At 41.9% G+C, this 18,908-nt stretch overlaps 1 protein-coding gene across 3 annotated transcripts in view; it reads right to left on the bottom strand.

Moving 5' to 3' along the window:
• The window catches only part of POLR3B (RNA polymerase III subunit B), a 115,571-nt gene that overhangs the window by 6,388 nt on the left and 90,275 nt on the right, over positions 1-18,908 (bottom strand). For all 3 annotated transcript variants that reach the window (XM_067010026.1, XM_059080728.2, XM_067010027.1), the window contains exons 24-26: positions 8,915-9,018; positions 7,820-7,986; positions 2,079-2,192 (exon numbers count right to left, since the gene is read on the bottom strand). In XM_067010026.1, the coding sequence (XP_066866127.1) occupies positions 2,079-2,192; positions 7,820-7,986; positions 8,915-9,018 (385 nt within the window). The remainder of the gene's footprint in view (positions 1-2,078; positions 2,193-7,819; positions 7,987-8,914; positions 9,019-18,908) is intronic.

Raw genomic sequence — 18,908 nt, 5'->3', positions numbered from 1 at the left:
TCTTGTATGAGAACTGGGAAGCTATTAGCCCCCAGAATGGACTCCCTGTGGTTTATGTATCTGCTGGGCTTGAGAATACTTTAAAAGGTTAGGAATCCAAGACCCAGACATGTAGGTAAAATTAGGGGATTCTGAAACAACTCAGGCAAACCCAACTAGATCCCACCTAGGTACTGATGACAGAAATTTTTTTTTTTTTTAAAAAAGTAAAGAAAAGAAAGAGAACAAGAAAAAAGAAAAAAGTGAGCTCCCTGGCTGGTTGATTTTGGAGTGACAGTCCTTCGAGGTAGTCTGAGCAGGGGTGGACTGTAAACCTCTTGTTTGCTTCATTCCACAGCATTTTTAATCTTTGTTGTTGCCTCCAGTTTCCCAAAGAGTTAAGAAGGTAAACACAGTGTACACCAGCACATGCTGAAACGTTACCTTCTATTGTTGAAAGTTACAATGGGAAATCAAATCGTAGTTTATTTGTTGAAAGAAAATCTACCTACGAAAAACTTACAAATAGGTCTCAGTAAACACCTTATAGTAGCCACTTCCTAACTGAGCACGATATCTAGGTTTTTCTCTAGGGTGGGAGTCGGGGGCATCCCTACACCTGTGGTCACTGGACAAGTGGAGGGGATCTGATCACATGTGGGCAGAACCCAAAACTCGGATTTTAACCAACTGAGATCACAGACTACAAATACACTCCAGGCAGATTCATATGGAATACACAAAAGTAATTCTAAAGCAGCAACGTTTTTTACACAACAAGGCAAAAAACAGGAAACGTATTTTGAAATATGTTACTCTGAAGTAGTTTTTTTGTTTGTTTTTGTTGTTTTGTTGCTTTTTTTGGCCGTGCCGCATGGCTTGTGGGATCTTAGTTCCCAGACTAGGGATCGAACCCAGGCCCTAGGCAGTGGAAGCGCGGAGTCCTAACCCCCCGGAGAATTCCCTGAAATAGTTTTTGGATGTTGTGACTGAGATGGAAGTTCTGGAGGGGACAGCATTCAGGGGAGAGTTGCAGTGCCAGGTCAGAGCGCGCAGGGAACTGGATATTTGTTGAGCCTCTCCCATGAACTGGCACTGTATACATTCTATTTTAAAACATCTGACATTCACCAGCACGCTGCAAAGTGGGAACTACTGTCTCCACTTCATATACGGGAAAAACTGAAGCTGAGAGGAGCTAAGTGATGTGTCCAAGGCTGGCGGAAGTGGTATAAGGTGGAGATGAGTTCGCATCCACGTCTGTCTGTCTCCCTGGGCCCACCCTCTCTGCAACCTCGGCACCAGTGCCAGACTGAGCCGGTAACTCTCTGTGGTGAGAACTGGCCTGTGCATTGTAGAATGTTCAGCAGTATCCCTGGTCTCCACCCACTGGATGCCAGGAGCTTCCTCGCCGCCCGCCAGTTGTGACATCCCAAAATGTCTTCAGACACTGTCAAATGTCCCCTGGGAGGGACAATCGCCCCTGGGTGAGAACCACTGCCCTAGACCCTGCTTCTCCAACTGGAAGATGTAGTACTAAGCACATGTGAAACCTAGTATTTATAACTCCCTTTCCCAACAACTGTACCCATTCATCAACACACAGACATTGTGCTTGGAATTGAGGACACACTGGTGAAAGGGCACATGTGGACCTTAACCTCCCAGAGCTTATTCTAATAAGCATGCAAGTACAGGTGCCTAATGCTCCAGTAACAGTTTTAAAAAATGATAGTTGTGGCCTCGCTACCAAATAACGTTATGTACGTGTTTTCTGTGTACACATGGGAGCGTGCAGGTATATCGATACGTGTGCATTTAAAGTGTACCTACATTCCTATATTTGAACCTTGTAAAATACGACCATATTTAAAACTGGTGCATAAATGCAAATGACCCTGTTAGGAGACTACTGGTAAGACCTATGGTGGGCTTGCTCTTGCGCTTATGAATTGATTTTTAATTGGTTGCTATTTTTTCATTTTAATCAGACATATGTGATTTTTGATGCCTAACACACTAAATTTTGACATCTGCCTATTGCTATATCCGAGAAATGCAAGGTAGACTTAACCGCATTATAAATGCCTTTCTCTTACCTGGTAAGGACAGCTCGTGGTCCCCGGGCCCGGGCATGCATCTTATCGAGCACCATGTGTTTCAGTTTCTGATAGTACACGGGGCCAAAATAGATGTATGCTTCCAAGGGTTCACTGCAAGAAAGGTGAGAGTTTTCGGTTAAGAAACTAAGTTTGGGCTAACAAGAGACAGCCTTTTCTAGGACTCATCACTGGCAGGCCCTTATTTGTTTACGAACAAGTTTATGACTGAATGAATGGAAGAGAGTCATTTTCAGTCTGCAGTGAACAAATATGCTAGAACTGAAAATATAAAAGTACCATGGATGCAATAAAAGATGCATTGTTCAATTAAGAAATAAAAAATTATGAATATTGGGGTGCAGTATCTTTTCGAATTAGTGTGTTTGTTTTTTTTGGATATATACCCAGGAGTGGGATTGCTGGGTCATATGGTAATTCTATTTTTAGTTTTTTGAGAAACCTCCGTACTGTTTTCCACAGTGGCTGCACCAATTTACATTCCCACCAACAGTATGAGGGTCCCCTTTTCTCTACATCCTCGCCAACATTTGTTATTTGTGTTCTTTTTGATGACAGCCATTCTGACAGGTGTGAGGTGATTCTCACTGTAGTTTTGATTTGCATTTCCCTAATGATTAGCGATGTTGAGCATCTTTTCATGTGCCTGGTGGCCATCTGCATGTGCTCTTTGGAGAAATGTCTATTCAGTTCTTCTGCCCATTTTTAAATCGGGTTTTTGCTTTTTTTGATGTTGAGTTGTATGAGTTGTTTTTATGTTTTGGATATTAACCCCTTATTGGTCATATCATTTGCAAATATCTTCTCCCATTCAGTAGGTTTTCTTTTCGTTTTGTTGATGGTTTCTTTTGCTGTGCAAAAGCTTTTCAGTTTAATTAGGTCCCATTTGTTTATTTTTGCTTTTGTTTGCTTTAGAAGACGAATTCAAAAAAATATTGCTGCAATTTATGTCAAAGTGTTTTGCCTATGTTTCCTCTAGAAGTTTTATAGTATCCAGTCTTACATTTAAGTCTTTGATCCATTGAGTTTATTTTTGTATGTGTTAAAGAATGTTCTAATTTCATTCTTTTTTATGTAGCTATCCAGTTTCCCCAGCACCACTTACTGAACAGACTGTCTTTTCTCCACTGTATATTCTTGCCTCCTCTGTCATAGATTAATTAACCCTAAGTGTGTAAATTTATTTCTGGGCTTTCTATCCTGTTCCATTGATCTGTGTGTCTGTTTTTGTGCCGGTACCATGATGTTTTGATTATGGCAGCTTTGTAGTATAGGCTGAAGTCAGGGAGCACGAGTCCTCCAGCTCTGTTCTTCTTTCTCAAGACTTTTTTGGCTATTTGGGGTCTTTTGTGTTTCCATACAAATTTTAAAATTATTTACAATTGCCAAGGTATGGAAGCAATCAATCTAAGTGTCCATCAACAGATGAATGGATATGTGGTGTATGTGTGTGCGTGTGCGTGTGTGTATATATATGAATATATATACATATATGTATATATATGAATATATATATATATATATATACACACATGCACACACACACACACACACACACACACACACAATGGAATACTACTCAGCCATAAAAGAGAATGAAATTTTGCCATCTGCAGCAACATGGATGGACTTGGAGGGACAAACACTGTATGATATCACTTAATGTGGAATCTAAAAATTACAACGAATTAGTGAATAAAACAAAAAAGAAGGAGACTCACAGATATAGAGAACAAACTAGTGGTTACCAGTGGGGAAAGGGAAGGGGGAGGGGCAATATAGGGGTAGGAAAAAAGGGTTATTATGGGATTATATGAAATCATGTGTGAAACTTCTGAAAACTGTAAAGCACCACAGAATTTAAAGAATTGTTCATTCAATTAAAAAAACAGTGAAAAAAAAATTAAACAGGTTGTGAAACAGTGTGAACAAGACAGTCCCTCCTTCACTGCTGCCACCCTCATCAGGCCACCATCCTTTCTTGCCTGGACTACTGTAGACAATCCTCCAGTTGGCCTCCTTGTTTCCACTCTTATCCCTCAACAATCTATTCTTCACACAACAAGCCAGAGTGATTCCTTCTAAATCATAAATCATAGCAGGTCATTGTTCTGCTCTAAATTCCCAATGGTTTCCCATTACGTTCAGACTCTGCATCACCCAAATATTGTGTCATGGCCACAAGGTCTAACACAACCTGGCTCCTGTCCACCTGACTCATTTGCTATTCCCCTTCCTCCCCGCTCATTCTATTCCAGCAGCACTGGCCTCTTCACTGTTCCTCAAATGTAGCAAGCCCGTTTGCCCCAGGGCCTTTGCGCTTACTGTCACCTCCTCCTGAAACATTCTTCCACCAGGTATTCACATGGCCCTGCCAAACCCTTCATCTCCTCCGAGAGGTGCGCCCCAAGCACATTCTCTAGAGGCGCCTTCCTCCCACCCCAGCGTCACAGTGCCAGTGCAGTCTCAACTCTCACCTTGGTTCTATGTTTTTCAGAGCACTTGTCACCGTTTGCTATTAAAGTACACATTTGTGGGCTTCCCTGGTGGCTCAATGGTTGAGAGTCTGCCTGCTGATGAAGGGGACACGGGTTCGTGCCCCGGTCCGGGAAGATCCCACATGCCATGGAGCGGCTGGGCCCGTGAGCCATGGCCGCTGAGCCTGTGCATCCAGAGCCTGTGCTCCGCAACGGGAGAGGCCACAGCAGTGAGAGGCCCGCATACCGCAAAAAAAAAAAAAAAAAAAAGTACACATTTGTTATTTCTCTAATTATCGCCTGTTTTCCCCAGAAGAAGTAAATGTCGCAGAATAAGCACTTCATCTCCTTGCCACTGTGGCCCCTGCACTAATGACCCTGCCTGGCACACAACAGATACTCAGTAAACGTCTGTCACAGAGCTGACTCATGAGCCTTTAGAAACTCTGTAGTAAGAGTTTAAAAAGAGAGTGAATATTTAAATGCTTTGACAGTGGAAAGCTTTTTTTAAAAAAAATAAATTTATTTATTTTTATTTATTTATCTTTGGCTGTGTTGGGTCTTCGTTGATGCGCGTGGGCTTTCTCTAGTTGCGGCGAGTGGGGGCTCCTCTTAGTTGTAGTTCACGGGCTTCTCACTGTGGTGGCTTCTCTTGTTGCGGAGCATGGACTCAAGGTGCACGGGCTTCAGTAGTTGCGGTGCGTGGGCTCAGTAGTTGTGGCTTGCAGGCTCTAGAGCACAGCCTCAGTAGTTGTGGCGCATGGGCTTAGCTGCTCCGAGGCATGTGGGATCTTCCCAGACCAGGGGTTGAACCCGTGTCCCCTGCATTGGCAGGCAGATTCTTAACCACTGTGCCTCCAGGGAAGTCTCTGCATAAAGTCCCTGAGATAAAGACCTCTTTATCTCAGTTTTCTTAGTTGTACAACAAGGGGGTCAGACTAAGGTTCTTTCCAGTTTTAATAATAAATGATTCTAATTCCTCTACTGTACGGCTGCTCATAGTAGAATTTCTAGAACTCTGTCACCTAATGCCATTCTATCATTAACTGAATAAAGCCACATGCAATTTTTCCTCCTAGCTATGCTCAAAAATGTGACAAAGGATGGAAGCTGGTGGGTGAATATGTTTGTAAGCCCTTTATGGAACTTTCAACTAACAAGTTAAAGTAGTGTTTCTCAAACTCTGCAACTGAGATGAATGGCAAAGAAATGAAAACACTTATTGGCTGGGGGCAATGGGGAAGGTGGTGCAGACAGAGCCTACAGCTGTCCACAGGAAGCAGAGCACAACCCATCCAAATCTTCCAGTAAAATTATGTTCAGAAGGTCCACCAAATTGATTCACTGGTTTTGCATACTTTCTGGTCAACTACTGCATCATTTCTGGATGAGAAGCAAAGACTAAAATGATCAGTTTAGATAACGTTTTTTTGAAATGGACCTTAGTTACTTCACTGAATCATTTTTGAAATGGACCATCACTCTTTTCCTGTAATGCTATTTCCTGTAACATCTCAATTATGATACACCTAAAGAAATCCACATTATTACAGTCTAGATAGGTCATTTGAGAAAGCAGGCAATATTTTTAACAGATAACGGATTTTGGCCATTTTCATCATATCTGGATAGTCTATTTGCAGCACTAACATCAAGCTCTGTGTTCTCACACATGCTTCCATGCTGAGCTTCACTTGTGCTCAAGCAGTTTGAAACCTCAGAAGAACGGTATAGATGCTATGTCCCAGAGTTCTATCTGGCATAAAATATGTTTAAGTGGGTCTTAATTTTTTTTTTTTTTTTTTTGCTCCGGACGCGCAGGCCCAGCGGCCATGGCTCACGGGCCCAGCCGCTCCGCGGCACGTGGGATCCCCCCGGACCAGGGCACGAACCCGCGTCTCCCGCATCGGCAGGCGGACTCTCAACCACTGCGCCACCAGGGAAGCCCCAAGTGGGTCTTAATTTAAGCAACTGATTTGATCCTTTAAAACCATGTGTGAGTTTCTCCAGGGAACCAGGATGACTCAGCGCTCTGCTGTGTCTCCCTTCAGGCTGCTTTTCAGCCTCTCCTCAGGCTGCAGCCGCTGCCTCTTCCACTTCCCTGAACTTCCCAAGCTCTGCCCCTTGTAAGGTGTTCAACACGCTTCTGCCCTGCATGAAACACTCTCCAAATGTCTCTTCTCATCCTCTGTATCTCCACTGAAATAGCCACCTCCTCACAGGGGTCTTCTAACCTATTCTTTGGTTTCATTTTGGTGAGAGCTATTTGTACTTGTATTGATTTGTTTTCATTCCTTTATTCAACAAACATTTATGGAGCGCCTGCTGTATGTCAGGCCGTGTGCTAGACACTGGAAATAAAACAGTAAACAAAACAGACAAGCCTTGCTCTCATGTAGGTTACATTCCCATTGGAGAGACAGATAATGATATTATATGGTATTGTTACATTACTTGATAATGATGAATGCTACAGAGAAAAATACAGCAGGAAATAGGCAACACTGAGTTGTGGTTTTAAAGTAAGTAGTCAGGGTAGGCTCTGCTGAGAAGTTACCTTTTTGTCTTATTTTCTAATGTCTAGTAACAAATCTCAGTGGTCAGACCCACAGGTCAGGGACCACGTCTATTTTGTTCACAGTTACATACTTACTACCTAGCACATTAGGTGTTTAACATGTCATTGGGGAATGAACACACAAATGTTAGGCCTCAGGCTATCTGTCAGAGCACTAAGTATCTGATATTCATCACAGTAGTGCAGAGAAAGGCCAACAGTTAAGAGATTTTGTATTATAGACAATTTATGTGTTCTTTAAAAGCTGTGTAGAAATCCTATTTTGGTAAGTAAGATATTTTCTACTTTTTAAATGGGAGCCTTATCGGCAAAAGAGCACTCCTTAGTTTATTAGTTTTCTAAATTTGGACTTTCTTTTCTCCCCTCCCCCAGTTTCACCAAGATATAATTGACAAATAACATCATGTAAGGTGTACAACGTGTTGATGTGATACACACATACTGCAAAATCACTACCACCATAGCTTAGCTGTGACATCCATAAATCTGGATTTTCTTGTATCAGATTTCTTAGAGGAGTAAAGCAGTATATCTTAAGGGCTCTTATGCCTTATCATATTTTTACTTTTATCCTTTTACTTTTTAATAAAATCATACTTTTACTTTAATACTTTTACTTTAATAAAATCGTAATTTTCCTTTAAGACGTCTAAACACATACTCACCCTGTGATGCCAGATGTAACATAGTCTTTCCCCAAGTAGTTATAACCGTGGCGAACGAGGTCCTCACACACATCCTTCACTTTACTGCCTCCAAACGCAGTGCCGTAGTGGAATCTGCCGTCTAACACGCCGGCCTTGCCCGCCAACAGCTCTATTAACTTTCCCACCTGTGGGATGTGAACAAATTAAGTGAGCACCTTCCTGTGGTTTAGGAATTCTGTCTATTTAGCTCTGGCCCATTTCTTCCAAAAGATTATAAGACTACTCCTATTAATAAGAGTGATAAATCAGTAGTAGCAAATATTTATCCTCTCTTCCTGTGACCTAAGTTTACGCCTCCAAAACCCCGACGGGATAGGTACTATTACCTCCCTCAGTTTACATGTGAGGAAACAGAGGGGTTAAGCAACTTTGAAGTCCCACAGCTGGTAAGTGCCGGAGAGAGGATGACAGAACGGTAACCACAGAAAGGGAGATACATTGATACATGGGGTTCTTCTGTTGAGGGGTGAGTTCATCACTCAGAAGACTGCTCTCGAAGGGAAGCCCAGACCTCTCCACACCCCCTCTGTAGAGGAGATTAGCCCCCATTGTCAGGGTCTAGGGACCTATTTATTTGGCAAGAGGTAAAAGGGCCCTTTCTGAAAATCAGTTTCAGGGCCCCATCTCCTCCGCTCACTACAAACCAACTGCCTGCCTTTTTCCTCAAAGGCAGCGCCTCTGAAAACCGTACTAACTGGGCTTCCCTGGTGGCGCAGTGGCTGGGAGTCCTCCTGCCAATGCAGGGGACATGGGTTCGAGCCCCGGTCCTGGAGGATCCCACATGCTGCGGAGCAACTAAGCCTGTGCGCTGCGGCTGCTGAGCCTGCGCTCTAGAGCCGGCGAGCCACAACTACTGAGCCCGTGCGCCTAGAGCCCGTGCTCCGTAACAAGAGAGGCCACCGCAATGAGAAGCCCGAGCGCCGCAACAAAGACCCAACGCGGCTAAAAATAAATTAATAAATAAATTTATTCTTTTTTTAAAAAAGATAACATTCCTTCTTAAAACAGAAAAACCAAAAAAAAAAAAAAAAAAAAAACACAACCCGTACTGACCGTCATTCGAGATGGGAAGCCATGGGGGTTCATTATGATGTCCGGACAGATGCCAGAATCACAAAATGGCATGTCTTCCTGAGGGACGATCAAGCCACAAACACCTGGGGGAGAGAAGATTTCATGCCATGTAGAGCCGACCGGCACAAAGGAAGAACACAGCACTTAACTGGGATCTCCCCGCTGCCATCTCTATTTCCACTGCTCTCAAACCTTCTCCGTGGTCTCCATCGAGAGTAATAAAGGCAACTTCCAACAATCCTGCTACACGAACAGTTCGAAAACGACTGTCCATGCAGAAAGGCACTGCAGCCTGCGGGTCGGCCTTCTGGCATGACACACAACGTGCCGTCAGGCCGTCTGCCCGGCCTCTCTCGCCCCAGACAGGGGAGAGCAGTGGCTTCCCCACGCCCCAGCCCCGTTGTCGTTCCTGACGCTGCAAGTCAGCGGCAATCTCGCTCCTTGTCAGCCAGTCTGTGATCTGCTACCTACCGTACCCACAGCACAGGAATGCGAGTTCTTGGACCACCAGAACTGACTGGGCAAGGGATGTGTTTAGACTGTGGTTTTAAAACCTGGGACAAGGAGTCCTTGTGAGTGGCTGATGCGCTGACAGGTCTACCTACTGGCTGCCGAGCCCTGGCTGGTGGGCTGGTTTCTGCAAGGGCTCCCCTGGCCAAGCCTAAGCTGCCCTAGGGAACTGCAATTCCTATAGCTTACGGCACGCTAGAAAAGTGTTGAACGAGAAAATTAAATGCCAAATTACTCTTGGAAGAAAAGGCTGGAATTAGAAATGAAATTCTAAGAATGAAAACAAAACCAAACCCCACCAACTCTCTGCACTCTACTGATGGTCTCTTAAATTAGTTGTACTTGATTTTACTCCCTAAATATTATTCTAACCTGTAAGGGATCTTACTGCTTAAATAGTTTTAAATTCCTCTGATTTCTTTCTTGGTAGAACGACTATACGGGTACAATTCAGATTGTTCACCACAAGCTACCTAATTCAGAATTAGAAAACTAGTGTGCAACGGCACTGGACCAAGAAAAAAATGCTTTTATATTTCTTAACATGAAATTTCTTTTCCTTTGTATACAAAGTTATCAACCACCTGCAACTATTGAAAAGAAACTGTTCTCAAAGAAATGTTTCTTTCCTCAGTTTGATTTCTACATAATTACTCAAACTATTTTAAAATAAAATTTTTGTGCATGTTATAATCACCAAGACCTGAAGCCTAAAGAAAAACAGTGCCATCTGCCTATTTAACATCGGTTATCAATGTTCAGATTTCCAGTGGCTACGAACAATATGGTGATTCGGTTTATGAAGTTGAATTCTAGAGCATGCCTTTTTGGTTGAAATAGTATTGTTTATTATAAAGAACATATGCTTTCCTACATTAAGCCCAGAAACATTCAGTTCACTTTATTTCAAGTTCAGCTACAATGTGTTAGAATTTAAATCAAGCAGAGTCTGTGACCCTCCTTTCTCCCCTCCAAAAATCCATCTTGTCCACACTGAAATTATCTGACAAAACACTAGGGCTACTGGGAAATCTACTCTGAAAGACATCAAACTGTAAATCTAGGTGCAACCGACAACAACATTGTTTAGCAGTGAACAAAATGTTAAAAACGGCAACTCCTAAAGAGGCCAGTCCCTGGGACGTGCTTGGGTGAGAATGTCACTTTGGCTGGTGAGGAGGTGGAAGGTTCAGCTACACCCCTTAAAAACAAAACTGAAGAAAAGCCTCGGCACCCCTTCAGCAGCAGTTCACAGGGGCATGCTGGCGTCTGCTCAAGAGGAAGCTGCCTGTTCACCCCCAACAAGACAAGGTGGGAGTGAGGTGCAGGAGGTACAGAAACCCACTGCGGAAGCAGGACACACTCATATTGGGGGAGGGTAAGGAGTGAGATGATTTGCATTTTGTATTCTCAGTCTTAGTTGACAAGTTTAATCAAGCAAATTTAACTTCATTTTGTTATTAAAATGAAAGCAATGCTCCCTCCCCTGAAATCTGAACCTCCAATAACTCTGCTTGAAATCTGACTAATATTTGGTATAGAGATTCCTTTGTTGGGAAGTTATTTTCTTATCAGCCCTTTTCTGACGTTGCAGTTTAAAAATACATTGGTTATGTAAGTCACTTACAGATTTTTTCATTCCATTATAGGAATGGCTTTGGCCACATCTGAATCAATGGCACCTGTAAGCCAAAAATTAAATCTTAGCTAACTTAAAATTACTTTAGGCTCTGAAAACCCTTTCATATGCCAAGATGGTTCCCATAGCAGACAGGCCTGTGTTGTTTGTTTTGTGTGAAAGTGAATGATAAAAGATCCATGAAATCGACACAGAAAGCCAGAACAGCAGAAAGAACTGAGGGCTCTCCATCATTGCGGCTTCTACCCTCTGCTGACTTGCGGAACAATGGAAGCTACACATCCAACTGCAGATCTAACACAGCTGTGCATTTCATTAGATGAAGAGCACTAGTGACACAAGTAAATAATTAACTTATTCTGGTCCGCTGACTGTGCTTATGAGACCAGTCATAGCTGACAGATTTTAATACAAGTTAACACAAAGAAACCATAATGAGCTTAGAAGTTAAAACAAAATATTTAGACAGAATTTGATGATCTCGAATCTCAAATTAGACAAATGATTTTTCAAAGTTTGTATTTTACTGAATTCATTTGGTGGGGGGAAGAGAGTTCTCAATTTTAGAACCAGACTTCTCTTTCTTTTTTTAAAGGTATTTCTGTTTCAGAATTATTCAAATCCTTAATTAAAGTAGGAAGGTTTTTTTCTTATTTTTCAAATGAAAAATTAAAACCCTGGTTTCTCCAGGGACAGAGGAATAAAAATCTCTTCCAATATTTAGAACTCTTAAAAGTTATAGTTGCTTTCCTTTAACACTGGTTTTAAAATGTAAATGATATGCAGTACGCTTCAGTGTGTTAACACTCCCCTGGATCCTTGAAAAGGGGATGGACTACAAATAAACCATATCTAATGGAAGCTGTTGTGAAACAATTACTGATTCATACCTTAAATGCTTACACAGCATTTCAGATTTTAAAATAAAATTTCATCCCCCCCCCCCCCCCATGCTGGTGTCTCGACTCCATTGTTTATAGCACAACCTCCTGGCAGCGAATTGCAAATACACCAGTTTAACAGGCCCGGGAACACTTAATGCCCTCATAGGGTCCAAATGGGAATTAGACCACAGATTACACTACTGAACTTTTAACAAATGAAAACAGACAACAAGGAAAAACTGGAACACAGAAAGTTAGAGCAGAAAGGTTCTACAGATACCCAGTCAATAAAATATTACCCCATCACCGTCAATCTTAATTTCAAGTTGTAAAGGTAAAGAATTTAGGGAGTCTCAGGAAGCCACAAATCTCACCGCCAAGCCACACAGGAAAGGAAAATCTGGGGACCCACTGCCACGGTTCTCCGTGTCACGGCCCCTACACTGGAGGCTCTTAACACCAATTTGTTATTTCTATTTCTGTGGCCTCGCAGAACACGTAAATCATTTTAAGAAAACCCAGCAAAAGTCCAGTTAATCTGACAAATCACTCTTAGAAAGTATTTCTAATTGTAAACAGAACTCACTTGTTCAAAAGTCATTTGTGGACTTTTTTTTTTAAACTAGTCTTAGTGTAATGGATCCATCTCAATCCAAACAGGAAAAAAAAAAGGTAAGAACGTGAGAAAAATGATAAGGAAGAAAACTAGAGCATTATATTACCATATAAAGACAGTAAAGCAAGTAACAACTGGAAAAAGACAACTGTAATAACATCTTTAATCTGAGATCTGTTTTTGGTATGACTTTAACGTGTTGAGAGCCAGCTAGCAAAGGGTTTTCTCTTTCGTTGATGATAGCCAGTTCTCCCCTTAAGATCACACTCTGCTTCACTTGTTAATTTAAACTATTTTTATTTAGCAAGTCTACCTTCTATGTAACCACTTTTGGATTAAGTTTATCACTCTCAGGTTGATATATATTTTCACTCTTCCTTTTCTGAGTGAGAAAAGAGAATCATTTCCCTCGATGCCCTCAGTTAATAAGCTGCGTGACAAATGCTGTGACGGAGGTGGGGGATACGAAGAGGTTCAGGGACTTGAGTCCACTCGAGAGGTGTCCCACACAGAGGAGCCTAACTGAATACTGACCATGAAAACACCTGGATAGTTCAGCTTACCACGTTCTAATGCTTTAAGAGATGCAGAGCAAATCAGGCAGTATGTCCTGCTGAAATAACACTAATCAGAGTCTAAACTGCCTACTTTTACTTTCTGTGAGTACCAGTTAGACAAGACTTTTCTGCACAGTTTAACACTGTCACTAAGCAAAGGTGAAATGATGCTGCGATGCTTCTCTGTATCAGTCCTAGTGCAAGAAGAGGGTTGGTGTTTGGTGAAGGAGTGGTCACTGTATTAATGCCCGGTATTAATGAGGTTCATAAATGGGGGCCGGGGGGACACGATCTATAACGGGCTCATCACCCCTCGGAAGCTCAGACCTGTGTAGGGTGGGACATCCTGGAATCGGGTGACCTTAATTTGTCTCTGTGCTGTTCAACTGATATTGTTACCTTGGGGATAAAGCACCACTTTCTGGTGAGCCTTAGCTGTTTGGTCTTTGCAATGGGAATAATTAGCACCAATCTCATGAGGCAATTGTGTTAGAAGAACGGATGAGCTAATGTCCGAGAGGTACTTTAAGGTCCTCAGAGAAAGGTGGCATCTAAATACAAGGAATTATTATTATATAAGAAACCTAATTACTCTCAGCAGGAAGCAAACTAGCAACGCAAAGGAGACCAACTTAATGAATGGAAGGGGCAGATGCAGTTGCACTAACTGTGGCTGAAGAGACCGAAAAGCAGCTCACTCCGCTGGGCTGTTCCGATCATTTCACACGATCAGGACGGTGTCTCCTAATAACTTCAGAACTTCACAGGACCTGGGCTGCGGATTTCCAGGGCAGAGTAGCTTGCTGCTGATGAATATGGTGGTAAATGGGGCCGAAGAAGCAGGAGAAATGCTTTCAAGCTCAACTGTTCGTGTTAAATAAGAAATGTTTCTACTCTGAACAAACGCATCTCGATAAGCCTTTACATATTCAGAAATGTAAATCTCTAAATCAAAACGTGAAGGCTAACACAGGTGGTTACTCCTTTCTTCCTTTCCCCCTTTCCAGTTATTGAATTAACCTTCTTTTATTCTCACACCACCACCTTAAATTATCGCAAGGGGGAGGGGAGGAGACAAAAACTGTTGAATCATATTAGCTTTGTTCTGTTGTTGAATCGCTTCCAGATCTATCACATCACTTGCCACATCCCGGTTGACATAATTTTAATTCGGCTCTTCCTTACATGTTAACAGATAAATAATGCATAAGAAAACTTGATTAGCTTTCTTATTAAAACATCACTCTAAATGAGAGGAGGCGCTAGAAGACAATACAGTTTTTACACGGCTTTCCCATGAGCAGTTGAATGGTTTGATGTGATAAATTTGCATAGTCTGAAGCACACAAAGGGCTGATTAATTGAAACCCTTACAATGCTTCTGGAAGCAGCTATTGTAAAACAATAACCATAGGAACTTTACAAAATACACATGGCTGAATGTGTCAAGAGCTTAATAAAATGTGTTGAGGCTACACTATTTGGAAACAGAATTGGAGATTTTTATTCTGGGCCATAAAACACTAAACACCCTAATTTCAAAGCTTTACTTGGATATTTACTGAAAGGTCAGAGGGTTACTGGCTAGCTACCAAAGACCAAAATTTGTTCTTAAAAAACTAAATTAAATAAAATCTTCTCGAGGTGTCTATGTGGACAAAATAATCTTGATTTTAAACATTAAAGTAAGAGTTGCCAGAACTTCTTTTTGGAACAAAACTCTGAAGGATTGTCTGGCATCATATACCTTATCTTGGGGCTCACACTGTTAGCTCCATCAGCCCCCTTCTCCCCTCCCACTTGGAGTCTTTCATTCAAGCAGGATCAAGCAAAGTAGGGAGCCAAAGACATCCAGACTTTGAAGCTTCAGACTAGCAGAGGGGATTTTAGACAGTCTCAAGTGCTACATGAGTACAAGGTGTTATTATTATTATTACTTTAAATCAGAGTCTTTTCATTCTCTCAATTTCAGAGAACATAATATAGAGAATAGAAATAACAAGTGAAGGTCTGGAAAAGGCAAAGTTTTGCCCAGTCTTGTTCAACAAACAAACTTTCCTCTTGGCTTTTCTGCCACACACAAATTAATATTTTCTTACTTCCCACAGCCTCTTCATACCTACTGTATAAAGATTCTTTCATGTGTTGGAAAGTGAGGGTAGACTTTTTTTTCTTCTAATAAACATTCAGTTAATATCTTAATAAATTAATTTAACAGGTTGCTGAATAACTTTTATTAATGCAAAATGGAGGCAAGTGACCTTATAATGAAACTTTTGTTGAACAAGAGAGGGCCAAAGACGAATCTTCCAAACAATGTTATCCATAAATGCATAATCCTTAGGAACCAATACTGTGAAAAAACTGCACTTGGTAAGACTATATTTCTATTTTAAAACAAAGTTTGACTTCACTCCACTTAAACTAGCTGTCTGAGGATTTAGGGGGCGATACTGAGGAGTGTATACCATTATCTCAGATTTGCAGTTATTAAAAAGCTTCTGTTTGCCAGGACAAACACTCTTGCTCAAATACAGTTTTTCCTCTCCTTTGGAATACTGTTTGGTATTGCAGCCGATTCTGTGATCTACAGGACCTTTGTTGGAGGTGCTAATCCTTTTTCACATGAGAGACTGAGAAACGTTCTTTCAGAGAAGTGATATATTGCCTTTTTTCCCCCTACATCAAAGGATTCCACTTTTTCCTCCCTCATTGTGAATGGCAGCAAAAGTAAGAGGAAATCTGGAAATATAATAATTTGGTTTCCTGAGCAATGAAATGAAATTTAACTTGGGGAATTCCTTAGGTTGACAGATAATTTTTATTAAAGGATTAAAAAATAAAACAAACAAACAAAAACCCCAACTGAGCAGGAAATCTGCTCACGCTTCTAATAAATACACTAACCATCATAGAAGGCAAGGCTCAGGATAAAACTGTTTGCCTTTGATGAGTTCCCTTCATATACAACTTATGCCAAAGTTCAAGAGGCTTACATAACTTATTTTGATTTTAATAAGAATTCTAGTTCCAAACATGACTCCAATCAGCATTCTATGTGAATGTGTCTTCCTATCTTTAACTCTATCTATAAAGCTGATCAAGGAAGAATGTGAAGACAAAACATGAAGAACATTCCAGACCCATCTCTGCTCTCTTTTCCCCTGTGAAGCATCATTATGCATCTATTACGTAAGTCATGGCTTCACTCTGAAGTACCTGGAAGTCTAGAACACTTGGGAAAGGAGATCAAGACTCTGGGGTTCTAATATTTTCCCAGCACCACTCGAATTTGAAACAAAACTAAACTTTCCTTCCTGGTAAACAAACATACAACAATTTCATAACTTTGGTGTACAGGTTATTACTAAATCATCTCACCTTTTCCAATATTTTGCGTACTACTAAAGGATGAACTGTTCTCGAGATTCTTGACCAAAGGCCAGCTCCTCTGAGGGGGAGCTGATTCAGTGCGCATTTAATGATGAGATGCGCAACGGACCTCACAAAGACCCAAAGGACGAATGTACTTCATTAAAATTCTTTGAATTTCTCATTGAAAAACTATGTTGGAATTCCCTTATCTAAAAAGTGTGCTGTGAATGAATATTACCTGCTTTTCAGGCTGGAGGAGTCTTCATGTTAATTGTGACACACTCTTCCTTACGGAATACTTTCTCCCTCCTCCACGCTTGGCTCTCTCTGCTTGGTCCTCTTCCATTACCCAGGTCACAGAAAGTGATGCTGTTTACTGGGTCTGTCACATTTTTAACAGCTACTGATCAAACACTTTCACTTCTCCAGTGGGGCTTCTCTGTCTGATCGATTACATTCAAGCTTTGCTTATTACACAGCACTGATGCTGATTCCCAACTACTTAGTACTGACTCTCCTGCCCCAGATCACCCACTTATTGCGGCCTCTTCAATCTTCTTGCTGAGCTTTTATAACACAGAACACATAGCTACTGCTGTTTAGCTTCCTCTTCACATTTATTTCATTTAGCTACTAATTATCCTACCATCTTTGAAGTGAGCAGGCTTGAGCAGGAGAGACACTCATGTTCCGTGAAACTAAATTTTCAAGCCTCCTTTAATTGTTAGAGAGGATATTTTAAGAGGCATTAGGTACAGAAATGCCATCTACGTGGTATGCATATACATAAAGAATTCCTAATAACAGCTTTGTCAAAGTAAACTTTTAACAAAAGACAAAAATCAGGCCATCCGCAGGGCCACATCGCTTTCTAAACACCGAGAATAACAAATGCAATGCTCTAAGTGGAAGGGGCATAAAGAGATGGGCATAAAGATGACCTACATCAGGACAATCTTTGTATTTTCTCATAGAGAACACACGTGTGTCAGCTTGCAGGAGATGTTACCAAAATATACATATATATATATGTAATTTCCAAACAATTGTATATTTCAAGAGTAAAAACTAAGTTCAACTAACTACTGCGCTTACGCTGGTGTGTATCTAGACCAAAACAGAAAGAAATCACTGTAGGAGTCACGGTGAGATGCATGAAATTTTTATCAGCTCATTTCATGACAACCACAATAGCATAACCGACATTGTGGACTATTCTCCGTTTCATTCACATTCTTACTTGCTGGCATCCAACTCTTTCAGGCCTCACCCAGCTCATCTCTGGGTCCCACGCTTAGGGCTCGGTTGCTGCATGGCTCCATACAGACGCCGCCAGCTGTGCCTGCTGCATGTGAATATTCCAAATCAGCTCTCCGTCAGCACTGCCCAAGCCGCTCCCCTCAAGTACCCCTCCTCTTCTGGCTCTAACTATCACATCTAGCCAGATGAATCAGGAGAATGGGAAAAGTGGAGAACTCAAAAATTTACTTCCTCTTACATATGCTCAAATTCTTGATAGATTTGGGATTTTAACCAAAGCTGCCAAGCCTGACCAGAGGACCAATTAAAGAAGGGAGTGTGGGGCGCTTCCCTGGTGGCGCGGTGGTTGCGAGTCCACCTGCCGATGCAGGGGACGCGGGTTCGTGCCCCGGTCTGGGAGGATCCCACATGCCGCCGGGCGGCTGGGCCCGTGAGCCATGGTCGCTGGGCCTGTGCTCTGCAACGGGAGAGGCCACAACACTGGAGAGGCCCGCGTACCACAAAAAAAAAAAAAAAAAAGGGAGTGGGGACAGTGTTTTACAATGAGGTGATTTTAGAAAGACAGGAATACCTGAAAAAACAGCTCTGTGTTAGGAGTGTATCTTTTTTGCGTCTCCCGTTGCGGAGCACAGGCTCCGGACGCGCAGGCTCAGCGGCCATGGCTCACGGGCCCAGCCGCTCCGCGGCACGCGGGATCCTCCCGGACCGGGGCACGAACCCGTGTCCCCTGCATCGGCAGGCGGACTCTCAACCGCTGCGCCACCAGGGAAGCCCAGGAGTATATCTTAATATGGAGGTTTGGCAGACATTTCTAAAACAAGGTATGTGAGGATAGTGCTTCCTCTGGAGTGGTGGCAGAGGAGTGCTATGTGAAGCTGCTTATCCAGGAAGAAAGGGAATTTTGTGTCTCATTAAGGAAATATTAGAATTAATATTTAAATTACTAATATTAAATATAATATTAAGAAATATTAGAATTCTCTCCCAAGGAAAGGTTGCGTCTTTTCCAAGGGGAAATCTCAGGAAATAGGGCAATCTTGGGGGCAGAGTGGTAATGGGATATCAAAAGAGACAAGAAACACCTCAACTGGAATGAACAGAATGGACAATGTACTTGGAATCAAACATCTGG

This window comes from Kogia breviceps, chromosome 12, assembly GCF_026419965.1.
Source record: "Kogia breviceps isolate mKogBre1 chromosome 12, mKogBre1 haplotype 1, whole genome shotgun sequence".
In the NCBI taxonomy this organism is placed as follows: domain Eukaryota; kingdom Metazoa; phylum Chordata; class Mammalia; order Artiodactyla; family Physeteridae; genus Kogia; species Kogia breviceps.
The sequence above is the reverse complement of the archived record's forward strand: the minus strand, read 5'-3'. Positions and strand labels throughout refer to the sequence as shown.